Below are 24,737 nucleotides of genomic sequence, written 5' to 3' on the forward strand. Positions count from 1 at the left end.
TCTTTATTGGTTGTAACCGGACGGTTGTGTAACGTACGCACAATTTCGGGCACATTGTCTGAAAATTGCGCAAAAGAAGAAAATGGAGGCGGACCTGAGTCGGCCACCGCGGTCCAACGCATAACGGACGGTGTCTGTGTCCCCTGTTCCCGCAGCAGGGGAGACACAAACCGCGGTCGACACGGACCAGAGAGGGAAAAAAAGGACTCCTGACGGGTATTGCTCCGTGAAGACGGAAGCCGTCGGCAGAGAGGGCCACCGCTTTATCCACGTACAGGCAAAGAAAGCCTGCTGTGATACCTGCTACGCGAACCTTATCATACATAAATTCACATAAATGTGAATGTAGCTCACAGGACACCGCGGAGGTCTGGCAGCGGAGCGCACCGGTCTCACGGACCGCTGATCTGGTAAGGAGTCCTTCAGCAGACCGGCAGCTGGGGAGCTGTTAGCTTCTTGGTGGTAGCCATGCTAGCTAGCCTTTAGCTAGTGACTGAAGCAGCTAGCTTGTTTTTTTTTCTGACCCGACCAGCGGCTCGGAGTCGCGGAGCGCAACGCCCGCGGGAGTGTTGATGCCTTTTATTTTTGGTCCTCTGCCCTTCCTCCGCACTGCCTGCAAGAACAGTATCTCAGAAAAGCACACAGCTTCAGAAAGTGGGTTCTTGACATTTTGGAGTAATTTGAAATTCTTAACATGATCAATGGGAAGTAACTCAAAATCTTAAGAAAGGAAAGTGAAACTTTTGGTAATGTTGCACATGCCTACCAGTAAGTCCCTGTCATGTGGCAGGTCTGATGTCAATGTTATTTCATTCAAATGGCAGTTAACATCCTTTAGTCAATTCAAATACAATGATCAGAGCTGTAATCCTGCTGCAAATAAGATGGTAGTAAACTATACAGTTTTCATACATCTGGCATCTTTGTCATCAAGTCTCTAGTCTGCTGGCCAAGTCATAAATTTGAGGGGAAGTTGAGATCTGGGACTTGACTTGGTGGATACATTCACACCAAGAAGATATGCAGTTAAACACATGTTGGATTAGACTGCAAAGGTCCTAGACATCCCCCTGAAGTGTCAGTGTCAGCCAAATGCTGAGGTTTTTAATAGTGTGTAATCTCAGGCTACTTAATTAGTTACACCTACATAGCCAAATGTGACATAATGTAACAGGGAAAATATTCAAGGTGCAAATCACAGAATGATTGACAACATTTGGCTTTGCAAAAGTATTTTTAAAAACAACTGCATATACAAAAACATTCAAGCTATGCTGTAATGCGACAAGGTCTATGGCCCTCTGTCAGAAAATGTTGTTATTATACTTGTTATTGTCTGTTGATTTTTCATTTCAACATTTTTGATATTTGCTGTAATACTCAGTATTTCAGGTAATTATATATGGTCTGATTTACCTGGTTTGAATTAATGTTAGGCTATGTTACTTTGGCTGTATTGTTTTTAGTTTAATTGCTTACTGTTTATACATGGGAAGGTAATTTAGCATTTTTACATCCTACAGAAACGACACAGACTCTTGCACTACTATGACAAATGCATTTTCCAGTTTTGTGAGGGTTAAAGGCTTTGTAATTCACAAATACAGCATAAAATTGTCTTTGTTTACTGTAGCTGCCCACTGCAATCATACCTACTATAAATGATGGTTCAAGTTGGGATTATTTTTTTTAAACATTTTCTATTATTTTGGCCCCACTTTGAATGAGCACAGGCCATGTTTTTACATGACCATAGTCAAATGTAAATCAGACAGTAAGACAGGCTTTTGGTCACAGAGTCCTTTCTGTTACCTGACATTTTTGGTTGTGTAGTGTTTTTATTGCTTTATATCGCATTGTGTCCCACACCCTACCTCCAGCCACTTTTCTTGGGCTCATCAGCAAGCAAGACTATGATGTGGTGTCTATTGACACCAATTGACATCCACTTTAAACCAGCCCAGATGGTTTAGAACAAAGCTGATGCTGAAGCATAGTGGCATGCCACAGTTGAACAGACCCAATGTTCTTCTTTGTCTATCCCGAAGGATTATGTTTTCTGTGAGTGTGTTGGCTTTGAATGGTAACATTTGTGGCAATAGTACAATATATCAATGTGATTACTCACATGACTTATTCATATCCTTACTGTTGTAATATGAATTTTTTCCGCATTCTTCTGTTTGCTGTTGAGAATTCTAACAGCACTGTTGGCTCTTTCAGCAGCAAAATCTGGCTGTGCCACTATTATCAGGTCTGAATGGTCCAGTGCAGCAACTATAAATCCACCAGTCACAAGGTGTAGATGGCCTTCGCTAGGTGGGAGGGAATAAATGCACAAAAAAGTGGAACTACCATGGCAATTGGCAAGAATTAAAAAAAAAAAAAAAATCTGGTTGTGATTGTAATGGAGTGGGAGTGGTCCATTATGCATCTTAATTTTACAGCAAATACAATGATAAAACTTTTTTTGGATCTTGTGCCAGCCAAACAAGTTTCTCTAAGTCTGCAGAATATGGTTTCTAGGTACACTGCTGTAATACCACAATGGTTCTGGTTACATTAGGTCAAGTCACAGTCACCCAGCCTTCGATTTATTTGTCACCTCTATAAATGACACTTTGGATGCATGGAACTGAAATGTCATTCTCATAAAGGGTAATGACAGAAACATACAAAAAAAAGACAACAAAACTAAACACACTGATGTCCAAGAATACATTTAAAGAAGTCACATATTTACGAATGGACGTATTCATCATGCAATGTATCTCCATAATGTTTCATGTGCCATCTATATTTTTAAGTGGTGCAGTCATTTTTGCCATCATTTGGTCAGAGGGAAGAGAAGGGGCAGCATCTGACAGTGATGGCTTTGGGGAAGAAGCTATTGCTAAGTCAGCCAGACTTTGCAGTGCTCCCCTGGAGTCCCTTCCAGAGGGCAAAAATGCAAAGAAGTGGTGGAAGGATTCAGACAATTGTAGCCTTGGCAATACACCAACCTGTCTATTTTTCTAATGGGGGAAAGAATCACATAGGTTGTTCTCAATAGTCTCTACAAGACACTTAGCAAATGTGCAATACCAGAACTAGACATTGATGCAGTTTGTTTGGATGATCTCAATGGTTCCTCTGATCCCACCAGGTGTGACATACACAATCACAATAAAAACATTTGGGATTTCCTCTAGCAGGTAGAAAGAGCACACAATAGCATTCTGGTAATATGCTTTGCTGTAGACGAGGATGCCGCCACTGTGGGTGCCATATTTCACTGAAGACAAATATGCAGCAGTATCATCTTGCACTATATGGTTTTCTGTACTCTTATGTGATCCAAGACTTTGTGAGCAGGAATGACCAACTTGACTATGCAAGCTCTAGCATAGCCTGGGTACCACAGTGCTTAGTGCTCCTCTTTACTTATTTTTGCAACTTGTACTGCTTGCTTGCTATAGATGTCGATGTGTGTAAGGTCAGGATCTCTAGGCCTTCATAGCACCACAGTGTGGCTAGTTGAAGTTCTTCTGGGATACCCACGTATGCATGGATGGGCATTGTTCAGGTATTTAATCTCAAGGACATGCTGACTTGCTGACTTTGCCACTGCTAATTTCATTTGTGTTAGAGATCTACATCTATGATTTATTCCCCACTGCTTGCACTGTTTTTTGCAGGAGCTTCTGCCATTTTACTATACAATTCCAATACCAGAGCAATGTTTTGTTTGTGAGGATGCTCTACATGGTTCCTCTGTACAATTTTGTTGATTTTGAATCGAGCTGTATCTGGCAATAGGGTGGATTGGAGTAGGAAGAGTACACAGGATAGAGGAAAGAGAGTGCTGAGTGTGGTGGTGATAAAGATTTGACTTCCGATTGATGAGGGAAACTCACAATCCAGTTACAAAAAAAGGTGTTAGTACAGTATGCCCAGTTTCTGTATCAGCTGTTGTGGTATGATGTAGAACTGAAGTCTATGAACAACATTTCAAGGCCTAGTTTTCACATGCATTAGTGACAGGTGCAGGGCAGTGAATAATGTGGTAGCTGTGCGCCCTTTGGATGAATATGCATATTGTTGGGGGCTGATGGGTTCAGTTCCTGATATGCTACTGTCGTTATCATGGATGCCATTTTGGCATATTGCAAAAGACTTCTTTGGCATAGGTATGGTGTGGATATCTTAAAACCCCCGGGAACAACATCCTAGTTTAGGAGGGTGTTAAACGTGTTTTGGTATGTCTTTATGTTGCCTTGCTCCATAACTGAGTACCCATTTAGGGATTGTATGGTTATGTAGTTTTAAGGTGATAATCCTGGGCAGGGTTCTCCCCACGCTCATTATAGTTAAACACAGAGCATGGTCATCAGGCTGTTGCAGCTCTTTCATTTAGCTGGTCAGGGACAAGTGGATGTCAGAGTGGGTTTGTAGTGCATGGTTGCTTGGATTTCCTGTCATAGGCACTGTGTGTGCCTGTTGTATGTAAAGTGGCTGTTATTCCTAAGATTGTATTGTCGCTTTGCTCTTTTTATGCCATTAGACAAGTTATTTCTTGGAGACCAAAGAGACATATTGAAACTGTGACCACTGTATATTGAATAATTTTTGGCTATTTGTTCCAGCCCTAATTTTTAGCTGATGTAGGAATCAGCAATTTTAGGTTGGCCATCCCAACAGGGTGTCCTCTCTTTTGTCATCACTTCACAAAGTTCATTGCCTTGACGCAATCTATTGGCAGCTATTGTTCTTTGGCAATGCAGTTCTTATCTTTTAAGTTAATTTTAATTCTTTTTAGTGCAGCAGGGAGAGCCAGTGCTATACATATCTATATAAATATATGTGGGGGGGTGTGCACACGCGTGCATGTATCTGTTATTGTGGAAAGAACTATCATGTTTATAAAAGGGGGAAAGCGGGAGCTTGTTGCTCTTTTCTGGCTACCTGGTGTCTGTCTGTCTCTCTCCTAAGACCTAGTGAACTGCTTTATTTCAGTCCACACATCCATCACATTGTTCTGCTGCAATTTTTCCTTCAGCTCTCTCCTGTAGATGTCTTACTTCCTGAGCACCTCCCTGAGCTCACGTGGCACTCTCCTCATTTTGTCTGTCTCCTGACCTGAAATCTCTCTTACTCTTGTTAAGAAGTGCTGGCCCATCAGTGTTGATCAGTGACTTGTTTTGGGAAGCAGTGTAGTGTCCATTTTGGCATAGTGGTACATTCACAGAATCCGAGCTAACCCTCCCCATGTGGCTTTCACTGCGTCATTCCAGTCTGTTGACTCAAAGCAGTCCTGCAGTTTCTCACCAGCCTTCTAAGTCCACTTCCTCACAGTCCTTGTGTGAAGACATTGTCCATAGTCCATTTTGTCCAGTGTAAGATGGTTCAAATGCCTGGTAATAACTGTGTAGCAATCAGGAGATTTAGTCTATACATTAGCAACAGTGGAGTGGCCAATATCACAGGCTACCTCTGCATCAGTGATGGAGAAATGTAACCAGTGATGACAATGGTGTATGTGAATTCTCAGGTCAGTTAGGGCTGTCTCTCAGTCATACACAGTGCAATCCCTCCTCCTTTCTTCTTACTCCTGCTTATAATGTCTGACTGCCCAAACAGTACTGAAGCCAGGTACTGCAATGCTGTTGTCTGGGATATGCAAGTGAAGCCACATCTAAGTGAAATGCAGAACCTTAAACCTGTGGTATTCCCACTGGGTCTTCATCAGAGTGGAAGAGTGGAAAGCTTGTCTGTTTTGTTCTCCGGAGAAATAGAGAACAGTTTAGAAAAGAGAAATGACCTACAGACTTCTCTGAAACTTGTACACAATATGGACAGAAATTATGAGAAAAACAAAAGCATTGCCCCATAGCAACAATGCAATTACATTTTTACCTACGGTGGAATGTTAGCTAAACGGTGTATTCCCATTTAAAAAAAAAAAAAACAAGGTCAAATATATATCATCAAAAATATCAATATATGATGCAAAATACTTCAACATACCAATACAAAGGTTTTGGCTGGCTTTGTGTCTGTACTGGTGCAGAGATGAACATCTAGGAAAGTAGCCACAGAGGGAAGGGTTAAGGGTAGAGGAGCACCTTTTCCAGAAAGCACTCTGTGTGGCACAAGATAAAATACAGAAAACAATTAACATAATTCACAAGCCAAAGGTTACATCACTATTATGCAAGTAAAGCAAAAGGCTGCATAAATAGGTGTGTTTTTAGCTGCACTCTGAAAATGACAGTTCGCAGTGTCGCTCTCATGCCCTGAGGGAGAGCTTTCTACCATCTGGATGCAACAAACACAAAAGCTCCTTCCTCTTATTTCAGCCCAGGTGAGGAACGGTCAAAAGGCCAATGTCGGCAGACCTCGGTGGCCTGCTAGGGGCACGGATGTGGAGCAGGTCAATTAAATATATAGTAGCTGGCCATGTAAGGCTCTGTAAGTGATGAGGGGGATTCTTGAACTTTATCCAAAGTGAAAATGGAAGCCAGGATACTGGACCTTGTCGGCAACCTTGCAGCAGCACACCAGAACCATCTGGAGTCACTCTAGAGATGATTTATGGATGCAGATAAACAGGGCATCACAGTAGGTGAGGCATTATTTAACATTTTCATCTCTGAATGTGAAACAGTGGACCTGAGTTTTGCAATATTTCTAAGGTGGGGAAAAAAACAATCATGGTCACAGACTTGTGATTGTTGAACTGCAAGGAATGGTGAAAAATGAAACCAAGATTTTACAAATAAAAGTACATATTAAAACTTAAAGACCCAATGTTACTAGCCACCTTGGAAGCAATGCTGTCAGTAGCAACAATGAGGACCTCTGTTTTGTCTTTGAGTTGCATTGTGGAAAGTTGGTGCCCATGTAGTGTTATTGCAGCCCAATATCATCTTAATTTATGTATATTTATTGACAATATTGTAATTATCTTGTACAAAAGATTAAGATGCTATTGAGCACCTTATTTGGTATATTTTCTTGTGCTTTATGTACAGCCTGGACACAATTTGAAGTTGGTTATTGTCAAATATGGCTGTACAATATTGTTGGGTAATGTTTTGCAGGAGGCCATAATGTTTCTATGGATGTTTTGCAATAGATGCACGAAACACTAAGAATAAAGAGTCATTGTTCTTAGGCGCTGTGCTTATCCATAGATTCCCTGGTGATCAAGAGGAGATTGAGAGCATTTATGTTTAAAAAAAAAAAAAAAAAGAAAGAAACAGGACATCATCAGATTATCGTTATTGGGACATTGAAAAAAATTGAGTTTTTTTTTTTTTTTCCCCCTCTATATCGCCCACCCCTACTCCCCAGCCTCAGGCTCAGGTTGAACATTTATTCAACAATCGTACTCAGATATGGTGAAGGGTCTGTAGGTGCTGTGTCTGCAGCCTGCTTGTGATGGAGTGAAGGACAACACGGGTTGCATCAGAGTTGGCAGAGGGGCTGATTTAGGTGGCACTTGCAATAACAGTAGAATACCTGCGTGCCTCATGCTAACTGCTTAAAGTTCATTGTTCTTGTCAGAGTATTTCTTCAACCGTGATGTGCCCAAAGTTGCAACAACAGTTACAAACAATGCCAGCCCATCTCCTTTCCTCTTACAACTATCCCTTGTCCTGTCTGCCCAAATCAAGTCGAAGCCGTCCAGTACGTCGAGTGCTCAGCAATGTTGTAAATACTATGATGCTACACGACCAGTATTTCATCTGGTGCCAGGCAGATGCCAAAGACTTTCTTGGGACGAGATCTTACATTTCCCAAGGTGATTCTCTTCCTGGCGCAATGCACTCCAGAACAGCTCCCCTCCCTCCCCATCCTCTGTTCACAGGGGACATTAGGCCAGCAGCATCTCTTTGTCAGAGGGGGGTAACAACTCGTCCTTACTGTAAACAATGGGGCCGTGGATGGGTACTGGGTCCCCTGACATTGTCACAAAAAGTGAAGAAACAAGCAGCAGATAGACCCAAAGTAGCAACTTTTGTCTGCATTGTGCATGAAAAAGCGAGGAAAATCATTTATCAGGGGAAAAGTAGTCAAGGGTAGGATACATACTTAAAAGGGAAGAGTTCACTCATGAGCAAGAGGTCATGTTAAATATTATTTAACTGTCATTGGTGCTGCAGCACTTAAAAAAAAAAAAAAAAACATTGCTAAATTATATTGTTGAAGGATGTAACCCATGGAGAACAAAATTTAACCCAGAACAGAGACCTGGGGCACCCAATATAGGGTAATTACATCAGGGAAATTCCACTCCTGTGGTTGCCAGAAATTGCAGAATCCATTCTTTCATTGGATGGATTCATATGGAGGATTATTTGTTGCAGACGGGTTAGGAAGAGCTTGTTTGAAACAAAAGGGGACACAACAAGAGGCCATTGAGCTGTTTAGAAAACTAGGGCAAACAGAGAAGATTGAGTCTTTTAATAAGGTGGTACGCCCTGGATGGGTTGCCAGTCCATCACAGGGCCAACTCACAGAGACAGACAACCACTCATACTCACACTCAGACCTACAATTTATAGTCACCAGTTAGCCCAAACATGATGTCTTTGGATGGTGGGAGGAACCCGGATTACCCGGAGGAAACCCACACAGGCACGGAGAAAATATGCAAACTCCTCACAGAAATGCCCTGGGCCAGGAACCAAACCTGTGACCTTCTTATTGTGGGGCAGCAGCACTAACTAACTAATTATTAATGGTGTCAAAAAGGACTTTTTTTATTTGTTTACTTGATGGAATGAGGCCTGAAAATTAAAATCCTTGGCTGCCTTGATCGTGGAGTTAAGTTCTGTTAAAAGCACCTTAAAATGGCAAAGGGTCAGCCAATAATTGAGGCCATGAGTTTAGGCTGGGTGTACAAGTAAATGCCTGCTACCTCAGAGCTTTCATGGCGTTAATTACCTCTCCTGTTTTTCTGCTGTTGCTATTAACTGCTGTAATCCCAAAAAAATGTGAAGTTTGTCATATTTTCTTATCACACTGAATAACCACAACAAAGACAACTACAATCTTATCCATGAATACTGAGAGAATACAAGTCTCAGATACAAGTTGTCACACCCATAGGAATTGCTGGTGTTTTTGAAATAATCAAATCAGAAGGCTTTGAAATATTGTTCCGCTTTAGCAAGAATTTTCTGTTTTACGTCTTAATGTAACTGACACACGTTGAATGCATTTAGTGCCAGCACATTGAGCTATGTAAGGAGTCATCCACTACCAACACTAGTTGAGTCAGAGATGAATGGCTTACTGTACTAAGATTTGAAAATGAGATCAAGATCTATAAACAAAGCTACCATGGGTACATGTATAGCATGCAAATTTTAAGCAGTTTCTGTGAATCACCGTCTTATAGGTATTGCAAAAAGACAGTTAAGTCATTTATTTTGTCTTGACCACAAAGATGGTATCTGCAACTGAATCATTGATGGGCACTTATCACTCTACCATTGATTGCTCTGCATTGGTTTTGTGCCATGTGATCTGTCTGCTGATGATTATGGCGGACTTTGTTGTACATGCTTTTACATTTTCCTGAACAAATGAATCATTTCTAATTTGGGATGCACCTATACCACTTTTTTCCAAAACAAGTTGTGTACTTGCATTTGAGTTCTCACCAATACTGATACCGAGTACTTACACCATTACACACAAACCTACATCGAGTTTTTAAAAATTTTCCCCACAGATATTGTCTGATATTTGAACAACATTCCTCAGTATGATTTTCTTGTACCTGGGTAACTGTACTGCAGCGTTGTCTCTGGACATTTTCTCCCAGTTAGCCAGCATCTGCTGCAAAGTTGGTTGTCTCTTGATGGTGTTGTGAGTGATCATCTTATATTCTGCGTCATGCTGGGATTTCAGTTGTGTAATTAAGTTGCTTGTGTTGTAAGGGGTAGATTTTGTCCCTCCTCTAGGGAGTTTTGGTGGACATAATTTGCATTCTTCTTTGTTTTTTCGCTCTCATTCCCCTGAAAATAGTTCCACACTGCTGACATGACTCCTTGCTTCCCGCCTTGCAGTCAAGTGCTGTAGACCGTGCACTGCCATAAAGTGGTATTGGTGTTGTGGTATCAGTGGCAATTTTATGAGTATTTATAAAATTGGTGCATCCCTATTTCTAATTGAGATTCTGTGTATAACGGAACTCTCACAGTTAAGGAGTCATACTTGGATAGAAAACTTTAGGATCTTTGTGCAACTGGCCCCTGAGCAAAAGCCAGTGGTGCTTTAAGCAAATGAGAATTTGATGATAGTAATAATTATGATAGTAAAAATAATAATAATAATTGCATCTCTTTCATTTTTACAGGAAGTACGCTTTTAATGTCTTCCAAGATCTTAGAGCCAGCAGACATCTTAACAACAGGTACAAAATGTCTTTATTGTTATTATTATTGTTATTCATCTGTCTACACAGGGCATTCCGAATTACCTCCACCTAAATCGGACTGGCTAAAGGAAGTACACTTCCTTTACCTGTTCATTCAGTCCCCCTAGTGGTTGGGACGCTGAAATCCCAAACAAATTACCATATGAAAGGCATCCTTTATACAACGAAAGTAGGCAGGGTTTAATGAAAATTTCAACACAAATGTTTTTAACACACTTTCAGCTACATGCACAAAAATCTTCTAGGTGCTATGGTTTTATCATAGTTACTGAAAATGTGACAAGACAACAAGTGACGTCAAGTCAACAACAAAGGGACTATAAACATGTGTACCATCTTTACACTGTTTCTTTCACCTCCTAAAAATCGTATACTGTCATAGAAAACACCAAAATGTAGTTTATTTCTCAGTAAAGGTTTCAACAAGCCTGCTCACAACAGTCGGATGTTGTTTTCTGAAATACGGACATTTTTCGATCAAACCCCGACTAACACATTGAATAAATTCACAAGCTTGGCCTCATTGTAAAGCTGAAGATGTGCCCAAAAATAATCCGCGGTTCAATTTTATCCATCATGTCCAGCTAATCTGCCATTTTGTCTTCTTTCCTCTCTGTGCTAATGCTAATTTAAAGGTCCGTCAGACTGCGCATCTACTACCTGCAGGCAGCGTCTCCTGTCAATCAAAGGCAGGTTGAAAACAAGTTTTCCATCCAATATTAGAGGCCCCGAGGTTTCCTGTGACGTAGAACAATCCCTGATTGGGCCATTCTTTCACCCCAAATAAGGCCTGCGTAACCGGAGCAGAGCCGCACGGGACATACACACACACACACACACGCAGTGACGCACACTGTTGGCCCGGATTTCCCTTTAACTCTGTGTTTAATCAGTTTTTACCGTCGTTTTTGTTACTGTTGTGAGGAAGTTTGACATTTCTTTACACCAACATGGTGAATATGGTGTTTACACCGATGGAGGTGCTGCAAATGTTGTACAGTGAGGATGAAAAGGAGGGCGACGTCAACGACAGCAGCCTACAGCCAGCTGGTCCCTTTTTTGGCTCTCCTCTCAGTGTCAACAAGTAAACAATTGACATCTCGACAAAGACCGTGTTTTTACTGTCCCAAGTTTTAATGCAATTATGAAATTAATAATTAAAAAATTCAAATACAATACATGAAATGTCGTAAATTCATATGTCAAACGTCTTTGTTAATTTAAGCCATCACTGATAGTTGTGGGTTAATTTCTAGAGTTATAAAGCTTCAAAATAACATAAAACAGGCAAAAAGGTCAAATTCTTGTTTGGATAGGTTTTGGACACCATATATTCATCCCTATAAATGCAATTTTCAAATGGAATTTTACTTATTTCACTGATGTTCCTAAAAGCAATCATGTTTGTGAATGGCCCCAACAGGTTATATGTAAAAAAAAAAATTATAAAATCACTGAAATCTTGCAGTGTGCATTTTAGCCAAATTGGACCATTTTGGATAGGTTTGGCACACTGGAGATCGCCAAGATACACAGAACCAGAATCACGGGCAGCCATCTGCCTCAACTGGTTGGGTTGAGAGAGGGAGAGTTTTGCGAGGGGGCTGAGAGAGAGAGAGAGAGAGAGAAACGCAGTGAGAGTGAGCATGAAGTTGGGAGGGGGGGCTCGGCAGAGGGATGGGTTAAGAAATCTGTAGTTTTTACCAATCTCCCACTTTCTTCACTGGCCCTTCCTGTGAGTTCATTATTTGGGGTGCAGGATGTTCCCTATATTGGATTAGATCACTCATACCACATTTAAGATGATCTATCCTCCTGTTTGTTTTTGAGAATAAATTCTGAAAGGAAATAGCATATGACTATTTTAAGGAGTGCATGAAAAATGTGCCACTTCACTTCACAGAGTTTGTGTGCTGGGTATAGGTGTCTCCTGGCTTATCCATGCCTGGGGCCAGATTCTCCAATCTCTTAAGATCTAAATCAAGAAGTTCATAAGAAAGTACAATTCCTCAATATTTTCTGAAGAACAGTCTCAAATCTTACAAACTTCTTTATTTTTCCTGCTTAAGAAATTGTCATGTGACTTGTTATGTCACAAATTAATATGTTGCATCGTACGAGCCCATAGCCAACTGTTGAAAGGACGTTATTCATAAATTAACGGTCAAACTCCTGGAAGCAGGAGCTTGATGTTATAATTGAGGAAATTAATATAAGAAAAAAAAACTGCTTGGGAGATAAGTTCAGGGGGTGGGCAAAAGTGGCTGTCTCAGTGGTGAGACGTGCAGGTGTGAAGAAAAATTGGGCGGATTTCAAGTTGGAGGTGAAAAAGACGGGAGCTGAAAAGAAACAATTGATGAATAAGACCAGTGGAGTTGAAAGTATTGTAGCTTTGTGGGGTAACTAGGTAGATGGAGGAGGAGGCGATGTCGCAGTTTGCTAGCTCGACAGCGCCCACATTTATTTCCTTGGCACAGCACAGCTAACCCGAGGCTGAGGTGTCCCCCTGAAAACAACTAACAGGGTCTCTAACTTTTTCAACTGTAGTGAAATGTTGCAAATTACGCACAACATCCCCCACCTTCCCCAGAACAACCCATCAGCAAATATCCCTACAGTGGACACCTCCCTCAACAGAAAGAAAGCAACAAACCCACATCTTAGCAGTCCACGTACCCAGCGTTAGTATTAAACTCGACTAGAAGAGATTAGTTACACTAGAGGCTTACCTCTTCACTGTAGGAATTTCCTCCTAAATCAGCCTGCTTTCTTCATAAATCCCAAGGCCAAATGGAATGAGTACGAATGATTCTCCCCCAGTGGGTTGGGTAGCCTTTTGTTGAGTCTAACCCACACTGATGGTCTAAGAGCAGAAAAAGGAATGTTTTAGTACAAGTAAGTACTAAAACTTTCCTCGAGTAAAGTAAGTACATCATCAGCCAGATACTTCAAATATAAGAAATGCATCAATCAGTTATCCAGTAGGAGAGGGACTTGGCCAGTCAGATGTTGGTGACTGGCCAATACAGCACCTTCCCACATTACATTGTATTCCATTTTGGCAAAGGTTAAGTATAGAACAAAATATTTACTGGACAGTCATGCATTCCCCTGCTTGTTCATCACCCCCAGGGCACCACCCAACTGGTCCTACAAGCAAGCTTAAGGTTTCTCCTGAATATGAAATCATTCTGTAAAAGGTCACCAAATACTCCTTTTTGCTGTTAGAACATAACTATGTCTTCCTCATTCAAGCCTAAAAAACCATCCTCATCACCTGGTAGGTCCCTTATGCTGTTGTCCTCAAATTAGTTTTTTGGTCAGAGATTTGATGGGCATCAATGACTCTTTGGTATGTTGTAAAAATGGCATGGCAGAACATGGCCCACTTCGATTTATTGTACCAGACCTACACTCAGATATGGGAATAAAGTTCTTAAGAAGGTGAAACTTAACAACCTTGAACACAGGGCTACAGCACAGTGGTGTCTCACATCTGTCATCTCTAACTGATCTAGCTTGAAGTGGTCATCAGTTTAGTCTTATTCTCCTTTCTTCAATCATAGGCATTCCAACCTATTGCTCACACTTATGACGTTTTTTGTCGTTTAAAGTGCTTCAGTGCATTCATACATATAATCCGTTTTTTACAGGTCAGTTGCCAGATAAGTCACATCATCCAGGATTACCCTTGCATTTGCAAGAGAAGGTCAGATTTTTCTTTTCATATATTGTTTAAATTATTTTACATGCCTTTGATTGTAATTTAATTTGTTTGTCTGTGGTTTCAGGATTGGGTGAAATAAGCCCTAAACCTCGGTCCATGCAGGAATGGCTCACGAGTGGGATTCATACTTCAATGACCTCCCACCACTATCGCCTGACCCAAGAAAGACTTCTGAGTTGGAAGGAAGTATTTCACAACATTTAGAGAACTTGATTGATGACTTCACTGACCAAGTGGCTTCAAATGAAGGCTCTGCTGTAAACACAAACTATTACTCACCTCGCAGTATTGGAAATTCCAGCACAGACTGTGTTTATCAAACATATGACAAAGAAACATTATGGCAAGTTGACGGAGAGCAAATGGAAAAGGTTTTCTTGCCAAATTGTGGAAACAGTGATATCTCAGAACTTGCCACAGATGGATCAAACTCTTTTCCATCATCTTTTGCAACAGATTCACAAGGATTTAAGCAAGACTGTAGAATAATAGATTCATCATTTCCTGAGGACTTTTCAGATGTCATTAGCTGCTCAGATCTAGATGGTCTTGAAACAAAGCCTTCTTGTAAATTCATGGAAAGTAATTCAGTTCCAAAACCAAAAACTGATGATGTTACAAAATGTCATTCATCCGAACAGCTTATCAGCCAAAGTAGAAATATGGTTCTGTGCTCTGATACATCCGCAGCAAATATAAATCCATCAAATGTGAAGGCAGAAGAAATCATAGTTCTTACTTCAACAGAACATAATCAGTCCTTTCCACCCTCGAACTCTGTGACAGTTAGAGGGAGTGAGACCGCAGAGGATACGAATTGTCATGAAGGATGTCAAGATCATGAACAAGAGGATGATGTAGAAAGAAATCCAATTGAAGGAAAACATTCAGACATCTCAATAAGTGGCAATGGAAATGCAGCTACTGATGGATTAGTGGAGAGTCCAAACGGCAGTGATGGGGGCCAGATCACTGCAGCTGCTCCAATTCACAATGAGCCATACCCCTTGGAAGAAAAAAAACTGAGAAAGGAAATGGAGGAATTATTCAATAGGGAAAGTGAGGGATCTGAAAACCTCAGCTTGGCTTGTGATCAGAATGAAATGAGCAAGGGTGACCAGGACCAAAATGAAAGAAAAATATTTGGTTCATTAGAAAATGAGACCTTTGACAAGCAGAGCACCCCATTGCTATGCTCCACAGACAGCCAAGATGAAAATATGCAGACGGACTGTAAAGGGGAAAAAAATATGTCAGAGCTGTCAAATGACAAAGAGGCAGATTCTAAAGATGCTTGTCATGAACTGAGTGAAAATAATACCAAAGGCAACAGTACCGATGTTGAATCCTGTTTGCAATTGCTCAAGTCTCATGAATGTGTAACTCAGGACAACATTTGTAGGAGCCTTGTTGTGGAAAGGGATGATCATTTGAGCAATGTCAGTGACAAGGAAGAGCAAAGTGTTTCGGATTATCCAGAATTCAGCTTCCAAGCAGACATCTCAATTGCAGATATAAATCCCTGTCTAGAAAAGGAAATGGCCAGTCCACCAGAAACGAACACTACAATTCCGTGTACAGATCCAAACCATAGTGGTCCTAATGTCACTAGTGGCAGTTCTACTAACATGCACTCTTGTGTTGAAAAAGAATGTCCATCAAAGAAGACAGATACAGCCTCTTCCACAGATCCTGAATTTGGTAGCCCTGCTGTGATGTGGGACAGAAATGAAATATGTGTTTCTCAAAATATAGAATCCCACTTGCAGTCAGACATCTCAAGCACAGACACGCAACTTGATCTAAAAAAGGATTGCCAGAGTCCAGCAAAGAACAAAAATGCAACCACTTCTCTAGATCAGCAACAGTTAATCAATGAGTGTCCACCAGGCAACCAGGAGCCACGAAATCTTTGTGGAGACGTTACAGAAAATGCAAGAGAGTCATTTGAAGCACCTGATGCATCTACAGGTGTGCTGGTGCCTGACATGCTGTATGGAGAACCTCTTTCAAGAGAAGACTCTTCATGTGACACAGATGAAACAGGACTTGGCGCAAATAAATCTAAAAAAACTATTGTGGCCAAAACTAACCTGAACAGTGCTGACCATTCAGAAGAGCAAATGTCTCCACTACAATCCTCCAGAGAAATGAGGAACCACCTGCAACCTGTTGTGCTATTGAAGACCTTGGAGTCAGTAAATGGAAGTACCTCATATCATTGTGGAAATTGCCAACACACAACCTACAATGTGGATAGCCTAATTGAACACCACCATTGTTGCCATTCTGTGCACAATTTTCAATTTTGCAAAGCTTGTAATCTTTTTCTGGTGAGGACCGAGCAAGCAGAACATTTGTGTTATGTCACCAAAGAAGGCCCTTCACTTTCCTCTGATTCCACTGTAAAAAAGAAAAGAAAACGCTTTGGCCAACACAAATGCATTAAATGTAGACTCACATTTTCAACACTAGTTCAATATGTTAGACATATGCGAACCCACACTGGCACAACACCTTATAAATGTAATGAATGTGGATTATATTTTGCACAGGGAGGTACCCTGACGAGACACAAGCGTGTACCTGGTAGATGCAAGCGTGCTAAACGTAATTTTAGAACGGTTGATGCTGCTACTTCTGACAGTAAAACATTACCACAAAAGGATTTACTACAAAACAAACTGCGTGAAAGTCTGTCTGAATGGCAAGTAAAGCTTGTTGACATCTCCAAGACTCACTTGTGCCATTTATGTGGTAAAGTATTCTTAACTGCAGAAAGAGCCAAAATGCACTTTGACAATTTACACAAGGCAAAGAATTTGGCTGTTTCAGCTGGTGAGTGTACCAATGGGGAAAACACTCAAGAAGTAGATGAGACAAAAGAAAACTTCAAATGTCCTCTTTGTCCACGACTTTTCAAGTACTCCTACAACAGGGCTCGGCATTTGCGTGATTGTGTCAGAGATGCTATATGTGGTGGCAAAGAAAAAGTATGCGGTAAATATCGATGTCCCTTGTGCCATGTTTCTTTTACTTTGCCATCCAATCGATTTAGACATATTAAGGCAATATGCCTCAAAGAATGTCTTAATCGGCTTGCCAAAGAAAGGGCCAAGTTGAGGCAAAAGGATGAACAGAATGGAACGAAGGAAAGCGAGCAGAAAACACAGTCAAATGAAAATAAACATAGAATACTGTCAGAGGAAAATAAACAGAAAACACCAGTGAAGAAAAATGAACTGAAAACAGGGTCAAAGGAAATTGAACAGAAAAGACAAGAAACCCCAGCTATAAGAGCTCCCAAGACTTTTCCACGTCATAAATGCAATCTTTGTCCAGCAGTGTTCTGCTATTCTTCTGGAAAATACAGGCATATGAAGAAACATGAGTTGTTTAAACTCACGGGCAAAATGTTCAGGTATAGGAATTCCGTGTTTTCAATGTCTAAAACAGCTACTCCAAGTAACACAAATGATGAAGAGGGCGAGATGAACAGGAACCCTGCACTGAGCTGTGAATTTTGTGGAAAATATTTTGCCACATCACAGTCACTGAAGAAACATGAGCGCAGTCACAGAGGCGAAAGACCATACCACTGTCTGGAATGTGGAAAAGGATTCAAAAGACATTCCCATCTGATTGTTCATAAAAAGGTTCACCAGAAGAGGATACAATGTACGGTCTGCAGAAAGATTCTTCCAACTATTGGAGAGCTGATCCAGCACAGAAGCTCACATCTTAAAAGGGGAATGCTTCAATGCCCAGACTGTGATCAACAGTTCCAATATCCTGTTTATCTCCTCAGGCATCTAGAAACCCACAAAAATAGAGAAAAAAGGGCCCCACAGAGCAAAGAGAGAGAACCATTAGGACCACCAACTTTCCCGGAATCGTTGAAAGAGCAAGGTGGATCACAGCAGCTACAGTGTTCCTTATGCAAAGAAGTGTTTGATAATGCCCAAGCACTAAGGAAACATTGTTTTACACACATACCTGGGACGTCCTCTAGCCAATGTCCATTTTGCAAAAAGGGTTTCAGTGGTCGTCGCTATCTGCTTCTTCACATGGTCAAACATACAGGAGACAAGCCCTTCTCATGCACAAATTGCGGGAAGCAGTTTTACCGTAGTTTGTACCTTAAACTTCACAGTGAGAGATGTTTGTTTTCACAAACAAAAATGAATACAAAAAAACCACATCGGTGTTCCTATTGTCCACGGTCATTTTGTAAGAAGGCCCGCCTGAAGAGTCATCATCGAGGACACAACACAAACTCGCTCCTTAAGTGTTTGGGCTGTGGCCAGTACTTTGGATTTAGCAAATTAGATCAACATCAGATGAACTGTGGGGGTATCAACGTTGGCTCTTGTGGAGGAATCACTAAAATCACTTCTCAGCCAAACCAGAGTGTCTATAAAATGCCTTCACAGTCCAATGCAAGCAAAATGCTTCCATTTAAATGCTCCTACTGTACACAGAGATACAGGTACAGATCATTGCTCCTCAGGCATCTTGTTTCCCATACTGGTCTACAACCTTATGCCTGTATGCACTGTAGTCACAGATTTGGAAGTCAGACAATGTGTTTTCAGCATGAGGCTTTCTGTGATGGAGTTTACAAAGAGGGGCAACCCAAAGATAAACATGATTCTGCAGCAAACGTGTTGCCAACTGTCAGAGAGGCAGCACCAAAGCAAACTGAAGGGGAAGCTGAGTACAAGTGCAAATTCTGCACCAAGACTTTCTTCAAGTCGCAAAACCTGAGACGTCACATTTTGACACACAACGAAGTGAAGCCTTATCGGTGCAAAGCATGTGACAACAGCTTTTCACGGTATGACCATCTGAAAGTACACCAGGCTCGTTGTAAAGGGAAAAAACCACGGTTGGAAGTTTGTATTCCCAAAATCAGTTTAGATGACGTTGGCAAGGGTTGGCAAAATAAATTTAACTTTGAAACTGCGGAAAAACAGGAGACATTTGAGTGCACAGTCTGCTCAAGTTTCTTTCCATCTCAGCCTAAGCTCTCCCGACATGTTGCCATGTTTCATGCTACAAAGTTATTCAAGTGCACACGCTGTGACTCATCATTCACTCATGAAAAATCTCTTAAGAGGCATCGAAGAATTAACAAGTGCAAAAAAGTCACCATTGAAAGAAATGCTTCTGTACCAATGGACACTGATCCACCAAAACAAAATGGGACAAATCAGGTTCATGTGGCGACAAATCGAATTCTACAGAGAATCAAGCCTAACTTTAGGAAAAGGTACAATTATGTATGTAGTTATTGTTCCCGTACATTTGCAAACAGCTGGCAATTAGGTGTGCACACCCGCCTGCACACAGGGGAGAAGCCATATGCATGTGAGTATTGTGATCAGAGATTCATAAGGAAGGATTATGTGCAGCGTCATTTTGCCAAGTGCACAAAGAAGCAACAAGCAGCAAGTAAAGCACTGTGTAACAGATGTGGAGTATTTTTCCTTAAGATAAACCTTGAAGAGCACGAAAAAAATTGCACTCTACCTCCAAGCTCTTCAAAGTCAACAGTTTTACAAACCCAGGAGTCAACCTCGCAAAGCACACCAAAAGGCTTTTCCTGTGCATACTGTAGTTCCCGTTTTTTGCTCTTTTCACAGCTTCAAGAGCATTTTTTAAATGCTCACAAAAAGGAAACACTGGTTCCACCGGTCTCTACAGCACCCCTACAACATCACCTGTCCAATATACTCAACATCAAAGAAGAGCCGTTGGAGGAAGTCTGTGACAAACAGCTTGGGGATGGTGCTAATTTAATCTGTAAATTAGATGACAGGCTAGATGGTGATGTACAACAACCATTTTTCTGCAAAGAATGCAACATGTTCTTTGGAAGTAAAGCTGGACTAACTGGGCATCTGCGTGTACACACAGCAGAGCATCCTTTTAACTGTAAAACATGCAATAAAGGCTTCTGGAATAAAAGTCTTCTGCGTAACCACTACAGAAAATGTAGATTTGGGCGTGTTTCTAGAGGTACAACCAAACACTTTGAAGGCCCTTTGAAAGCAGAGATTGATTTTGCACTGAATGACTCTGCTCGAGTGTTCAAAGAAGCCTCCATGGAAACAGACACTCGGGCTATGCAGACCAATTTTTCCCACAAAGATGATTTAATGGAAGATTCATCAAAAAATTCAGAAAGCAACAAGGAGCAACAAAGCAGCAAAGTGAAAAAGCCTGTGACTTACCAATGCTCAGAATGTGACCAGAGCTTCACAGATGGTTTATTGCTCATTAGTCACCTTGAAGAACATGGAAGACAGGAACAAGAGAAAAAGAGCGCCACATGCACAAAGTGTGGACGGGTATTCATAAGTCAGGGGCATCTGCAAAAACATATGAAGATTCACGGATTTGACCAGAAATACCCTTGCCCTGACTGCACCAAGGTGGCTAACACAATATCTGAACTTGAAATACACAGAACATGCCATGACCAAAATAGACCATATGTTTGCAAACTATGTGATCAAAGGTTTTGGACAAGGCCGTCTTTATGTAATCACTACCGTGAAGACCATCCAGAAGATGCATTTACTTGTCATTTCTGTAATAAGGCCTATTCGGTCAAAAAATCATTGGCACGACATATTAGAAAATGGCACCAAAATGAGCGGAAGGATGTTGCAAAGTCTTTACAGGAAAAGAGCAGTACTGAACAATCTAGCTCTCAAGTTAGTATGACTGGTGAAAGTGGCGAGGAGGAAAACGATGCCACTGAGGACAGTGACTCAGACTCTGCACCATACTTCCCATGCCACGTGTGTGGCAAGACATTCCCAACATCAGAAAGTCTTGAGGACCATCAACGGTGTCACCTGGGTGAAAAGCCACACGAATGCGAAGAATGTGGTCGATGCTTTTTCCAGGCATCCCAACTGCAGCAACATCAACGAATGCACAAGTCTGAGTTTCAGTGTCAGGCATGCGGCAGGGGTTTTGTCTCTCTGTTTGCATTGCGCAAGCATAAACATACTCATGGGAAGAGCCGTCCGTATCGTTGTTCAAAGTGTCACTTCAGTTTCACAGGACCCTTGCAGTTGGCAGAACACATGAAAACCCACCGTGAAGAAAACTTCCCTTGTGATATATGTGATTGTGTGTTTCTTTCCAAGAGCAGTAGAGCTGAGCATCGGAAAAGCCACTCCAGCTCAGGCAACCATTCCCCTTCACCTGCACTTTTGAGTATGGAGTGTGAAAAGTCTCCTTTGCTCTCTGAGAGCTCATCAGCATTCACCAAAGAACTGAAGTACCGCTGTGGTGTTTGCAATGATCGTTTCAGAGACCCAGAGGAGCTCTCAGAGCATGGTTGCATGGCAGCCAAAGAGAGACCATACACATGTAACACCTGCAATAAACATTTTCTTGATCCATCTCACCTGAGAAAGCACAAAACCACCTATCACCAATCAGGGTCAGGTAGCAATTATAAATGCTTTCAAAGCAACATTAGTTTTCCCACACCATACAAATTCCTCAGCCATCTCAGGACCCACACTGATAATACAGCAGGAATCAAACACAACACCGAAGCTAAAGATAGCTATTGTCCAAGTGTCCCCACACAATTGGATGATACGCATAAAAGCAAAACTATATTTCCTTCTGCAAGCAAGCTTGAAGAACCTGGACGCCGTCATCTGATATCAACCACTGAGTTTGAATGCACAGAGTGTGGTCAGAGCTTTTTGGGAAGCGATGTGTTCCGGCAGCACCGTTGTTTGAATAAACACCATGCAAAAACAGAGTGCAAACATTCAAATCCATCAGTAAAGGCGTCCCATTCAACCAATCATCCAGCAGCAGGAGAGGAGGAGGAGATTGATGTTACTGGAGGGGACTTGTACAATTGCCCTAACTGCTCAATTCAGTTCTTCTCCAAAAGCAGTCTCTTGGAGCACCTAAATAAACACCTAAATGCGAAGCCGTTCAAATGTGAACTTTGTGGGAAAGCGTTTGCTCTTCGGCGGTATCTCAAAGAGCATGAGCGAAGGCACCGCTTAAAAATGGCTGCTCAAGGAATAGCTCAATTCACTGAAAGTAAGTTGAAATGTAACTTGTGCAACATGACCTTTAATACAGCAGAAGATCTGTCTTTGCACAAGAAGCTGCATGTTGAAAAAGAAGGTGGACAGTTCCGCTGTGATATGTGCTACATGTCATTCAGCCACCGGCTTCTTCTGAAGCAGCACCAAGAAAGTCACGTTGGTGAAGTTGTGTATGAATGCACAGAATGTGACAAAGCCTTTGCTTTTCCTCATCTGCTCGAACAGCACCAACAGACTCATGCTGTTCATCTCAGTAATGATTGTTAAATACCATCTACCTTATCATCCCTGTGACTCATCATTCACTCGAGCACTTACTCGAGTAACAGCTTACTCTTTACCTTCACTTGGAATCACAGTGTAAACCCAATTTGTATTTTTGCCCTTTGTACATGCAAATCTCTTTATTCGTGTCACTCTGACAGAGTATCTTCTCCTGAGTTTCTATTGACATGTATGCTTTTAGTTAAAATATTGGTTTGTGTGTAGAGTACATTAGAAACAGTTGCTGTAAATGTGTAAAACTTATTATTCTGTGATGACTACAGACAAAGCATGACAGGATAAAGGATATGGTAACAAATTTCTAATGTTGGAAAATGTTAAAAGATAGTTTTAGCAAGTTTTGTTGCCAATGTAAAAAATTGAATTTACACTAGTTGTTTTAATCTAATGATACTTTCTATGGCATGATTATTCATGTACTGTAGATAATTTTGCAATTTCTTGTTGATTTTCCTATGTTTCTCATGGGTTATTTTTTTTATATTAATAAGTATGTTGTAGAGATATTCAAAAGTGATTAAATATCCTTTTCAACACCAGAGGATGTGGGTTTTCTGAAGAACTTTGAGTAGATGCATTCAGTTAAGAAAAGTCAACTAGAAAATCATCTTGTTGGTGATATTTACAATTTCTCTGCACTTGATGAAGACTTACCTGATGAGATGTCTTTTTATGAAAAGCCATATTTTGATTAAAGCCCTTCCAGCCTTAACCCTTGCTTAATGCCAGCTGGTATTGCCTCCAGCCCTCTACCATCCCAGAAAAGCGGTTTCAAGTTTGGTGTAACTAATGGCGAATCTCTTTAAGTCACGAACTTAAAGATGCAGAAATCTATAAAATCAACATCTTTGGAACATCTGACATTAGGCACTCAGTACGAGGAAAATAAAAGGTTGTTTAGTCCATAAGTACTACTGCTCTGAACCAAAACGGCTGATAATTTTGTATAATATTGTACAGCAGCAGGACTGGAGCAAAAATCTGGATGTCTTGGGTTTGAGGCCAGTGCTATAGTTATTAGAAGAGCTAAAAGTCATCAGTGTTTCAGGTATTTCAAAAACAATTAAGCGAGAGCATGACATTTTAGGGTTTTTTTTTGTGGTTTTATTTGCAAATAAAATTCTATTGGATATATAAAGCATCCACATTTTTTTGGATACATTTCAAACACTGATGCAAACCTGATCTTCATATAAGGGGTAATCAGTGGTAGATGTATGATGTAATGAGATGAAGGACTGTTGATGCAGAAAGTACACTTTCACGTGATGCATAAGTCAGTGCTGTACAATGAAGTGAACTCCAGTTAGTTTTTGGTTTGCTCACCAAATCGGAGGAATTGTCACGCCAGTCTTCTGCTAAGAGCAAATTCACAGTTATGTGTTAATCACTGTCGTCATAATGATAGCAGAATTCTCAAAGAGTAGTCAGGACAGTACTCAGTTTGAAATTCATAAGACAGGAAGTTTAACGCTAGAACCGCCAAGAGGTCATTTTGACCTTGCTTCACTACAGGCTTTATAATTGCAACTGTGCCATCATATAAATTATAGTTACTCACAGCCAACACAAACATTGAAAACCTTGGCAATACACTGACCACACACAGGTCGCTGGCACTTGATGCAGGATTTGGTGGTTTTGTTTTTATTGCAGTGTGTCTTCACTATGCAACGCCTTTGCTTCCCCTGAGGCTGCTCTTCCTCTGTTGGAAGGGTCAGTGGCACAGCCTCAGCTGCCTCTTTCATTTGCATGTAGTCGCTGCAAAGTGCCTTACACAACTGCAGAAAGAAGTCGTGGCTAGCAATTTTTTCTTTTGTGCAGCTCCAATAAAGGATGCATGCATTGACACTGGCCAGATCCAACATGTTATAGAAAACAGCGACTGGCCATCTGGGGGTGGCTACTCTTGTGGAGTACTGTCTGAGCATTTGGTACCAATACATAGCAACGACTCCAATATTGCTACTTTTGGGAGAGTGTGAGCATGTGTAAGAGCGGGGGGCATTAATGTAAATTGTTTTTAATGGCGTATCTGACTGGCTATATACTGTATATGACTATGAATTCAGTGTTTTTACTATTTTTGCATTAGAATGAATGGAGGTCAAAAAAAATTTTTTAGGAAAAGTCAGTGACTGGGGGACATACAGGTTTTATGCAAACAGAGTTACATGTATTTTAAGTGGCAAGAGAG

General features: G+C 41.0%; 1 protein-coding gene across 2 annotated transcripts; it reads left to right on the top strand.

Moving 5' to 3' along the window:
* On the top strand, positions 1-23,079 carry znf1035 (zinc finger protein 1035). Of its 2 annotated transcripts, XM_029503695.1 has the most exons (4): positions 1-410; positions 10,352-10,408; positions 14,086-14,141; positions 14,224-23,079. In XM_029503695.1, the coding sequence occupies exon 4, from the start codon at positions 14,264-14,266 to the stop codon at positions 22,520-22,522; it is 8,259 nt and encodes a 2,752-aa protein (XP_029359555.1). In that variant the 5' UTR covers positions 1-410; positions 10,352-10,408; positions 14,086-14,141; positions 14,224-14,263; the 3' UTR covers positions 22,523-23,079. The 2 variants fall into 2 exon arrangements, with proteins under 2 accessions (XP_029359555.1, XP_029359556.1); XM_029503696.1 differs by lacking the exon at positions 10,352-10,408.
* Positions 23,080-24,737: the final 1,658 nt, after the last annotated feature.

Source organism: Echeneis naucrates, chromosome 6 (genome assembly GCF_900963305.1).
Source record: "Echeneis naucrates chromosome 6, fEcheNa1.1, whole genome shotgun sequence".
NCBI classification, from domain to species: Eukaryota; Metazoa; Chordata; class Actinopteri; order Carangiformes; family Echeneidae; genus Echeneis; species Echeneis naucrates.